Source organism: Petaurus breviceps, unplaced genomic scaffold (genome assembly GCF_028583685.1).
Source record: "Petaurus breviceps papuanus isolate PSGF00001 unplaced genomic scaffold, PetGlider_PUasm1.0 175, whole genome shotgun sequence".
Classification (NCBI taxonomy): Eukaryota; Metazoa; Chordata; class Mammalia; order Diprotodontia; family Petauridae; genus Petaurus; species Petaurus breviceps.
The window spans coordinates 60,786,819-60,789,667 of NW_027185764.1; the positions used below are offsets into that span (position 1 = coordinate 60,786,819).

The 2,849-nt window shown below is 41.1% G+C and overlaps 1 protein-coding gene across 1 annotated transcript; it reads right to left on the minus strand.

The window, feature by feature from the left end:
• Positions 1-291: 291 nt before the first annotated feature.
• LOC138159160 (olfactory receptor 2K2-like) lies at positions 292-1,654 on the minus strand. The gene has a single exon (XM_069085430.1). The coding sequence runs from the start codon at positions 1,569-1,571 to the stop codon at positions 702-704; it is 870 nt and encodes a 289-aa protein (XP_068941531.1). The 5' UTR covers positions 1,572-1,654; the 3' UTR covers positions 292-701.
• Between the last annotated feature and the right edge of the window lie 1,195 nt (positions 1,655-2,849).

Consider the following 2,849-nt stretch of genomic DNA (forward strand, 5'->3'; position numbering starts at 1 on the left):
AGTCACCAATGAGAATGAGACAAGAGAGCATGGTGGCAAATTGTAAGGGCCTTGAATGTCAGGCAAAAAGGATATGAATTTTACTTGAATTCATTGGGAAAGGTATCCTAGAGGTAATGAATTTTAAGCAGCAAATATTTTCCAAATGAAGGAAAGATACAGAATGGCCATCATTGTGAATATTATTACTTATATCCATGAAACATAAAAGAAAAATAAGCAGAAAATGAGACACTAATACATTTGCATTGAAATTCACTATTGTATGCTGAGCAAGCATTCCATCTATTTATTAATAATTCACATTTTAATAGCATTTAGGATCTTACAAGGTTTTTCCCACAACAACCCTGTGAGATAGGTAGCATAAATATTATTACCCCCATTTTACAGATAAGGAAATTGAAATCCAAAGATGTTAAGGGACTCATCTATGATTACACAACTAATAAACACCTAATTCAAACCAGAGATCCTGATCCTAGATCCAGCATTTTATTCTATGACAGTATACTGCTTTTGGGTATAACATATGTCATTTTTCTTGTAATACTGACATCATTTGTTATCAGCTCATAATATAAATGATCAAAAGCAGGGCTTTAAGTGTTAAATCACTTTCTCTGCTATTCCTCAGCATAGCTATATTAGGGTGACCTATTCTTACAAATGTGAAGAGATCCTATTTCAATCAGAACCTTTCATTTTTCTGACAAAGGAGAATTTCTCCTCAGTAGCTTTTTTGCAGCCTCTTTGACTTCCTTGTTCCTCAGACTGTAGATGATGGGATTCAACATGGGGGTCAGCACCCCATAAAGTAAGGAGATGACTTTGTCTGTTTCTTGCGAGCTTGCTGATGAAGGCTTGAGGTACATGGACAGGGCAGCCCCATAGTATAAAATCACCACAGTCAGGTGGGCTCCACAGGTAGAAAAAGCTTTGTTTCTTCCCTCAGCTGAGTTAATTCTCCAGATGGTAGAAAGGATGAAAAAATAGGAAATACAAATTAAAAGCATAGGAATGGGAAGGAGAAGCACACTGACCACTAGCATGACCATGTCAATGAGCAAGGAACTGGTGCAGGCCAGTTTTAGCATGGCAAGAATTTCACAAGTGAAATGATCGATCACATTCCCACAAAGAGGCACCTGCAGAGCAGAGCTTGTTTCTAAGAGGGCTGTGAGACAGCCTGTTATCCATGACCCAGCTGCCATCTGGGCACAGACCCTTTGGTTCATGACAATAGAGTATCTCAAGGGATTACAGATGGCCACATAGCGGTCATATGCCATCACAGCCAAGAGGATACACTCCGTGGATCCCATGGCAAGAGAGAGATACATTTGCAGAACACATCCCGAGAAGATGATCGTTTTTTCTGTGGCCAACAAGTTCACTAGCAAAGTGGGAATAGAGGAAGATGTGTAGCAGATGTCCATGAAGGAAAGGCTTCCTAGGAAGAAATACATTGGGGTGTGAAGGTGACAATCCAGGACACTGATTACAATAAGAGTACTGTTCCCAAGCAGCGTGACCAGGTACATCACCAGACTGAATGCAAAGAGAACCATCTCCAATTTTGGATACTTAGAAAATCCCTCCAAAACAAAATAGGTCCAAATGGTGTGATTTTCTCCTTTTATCGTGTTTTTCATCTTTTATCTGTGGATATGGAAAGAGGAGAACATTTCATAATGTTTAACTTAGTGATAGTAAATTCTATCCTCAGCAAGGGTCACTTCTCTAGCTCATGTAGAATCTGGTCAAAAAAGATCATGTTAAATGATGAAGTTTTGTTTGCTTCACAGCTTGGCTCTCATCTACATTTCCAGCCTTTCTAGCCTATACTCAAATTTCATGCACTCTACAATTCAGCCAAACTGCCTTCTTGTTTTACTTTACACACAAAATTTCCTCTACAGTCTCCATGTCTCTGCACAGACTGTCATCTATGCCTGGAACACATCCCCTCTGCTTCTTAGAATACCTAATTGCCTCCAAATCTCAGTTCAGACACCCCCTTCTCTATGAGGTCTTTAAGCCCTCCCTCCCTCAAATCCAAGTCAGCAATCCATGTCATCATTTCCCTGATGTCATGGTCCTCTTGGAGAACAGAGGACAAACACAGCAACCTTCCCCGGCTACTAATGTCTCCTCTCTGAAACTGCCTTGCATTTACATGGCATATATTTTGGAAATGCTTTTATGCATTTGTAGATGTGATCTCCCCCCAGACGAATGTAAGTTTCTCCGGGGGGGATGTTTCACTGGGTATGATTTGGTTTGGTTTTTTACATACCCAGTGCCTAGCACAATATCTGGCACATCATGTTGTTCAGTCAGCACAGTCGTGTCCGACTCTTCATGACCCCATTTTGGGGTGTTGGGATTTTTTTTTGGCAAAGACACTGAAGTGGTTTGCCATTTCCTTCTCCAGCTCATTTTGCAGATGAGGAAATTGAGACAAGCAGAGTTAAGTGATTTGCCCAGGGTCACACAGTTAGTAAGTATCTGAGACCAGACTTAACTTAGGAAGATGAGTCTTCCTGACTTCAGGCCCAGCACTTTATCTACCGTGCCACCTACAACCTGCCTGGCTCACAGAAGGAGCTTAATAAATGCTTATTGTTGGGCGGTTAGGTGGCACAGTGAATAGAACACTGGCCCTGGAATCAGGAGGACCTGAGTTCAAATCTGACCTCAGACACTTAACACTTAGTAGCTGTGTGACTTTGGGCAAGTCACTTAACCCCAATTGCCCTGCCTTCCCCTCTCCAAAAAGACAAATAAAATAAGTGCTTATTGATTGGTTATTGGATGCCATATGAAAGTGACCTCGGGTTTAGTCT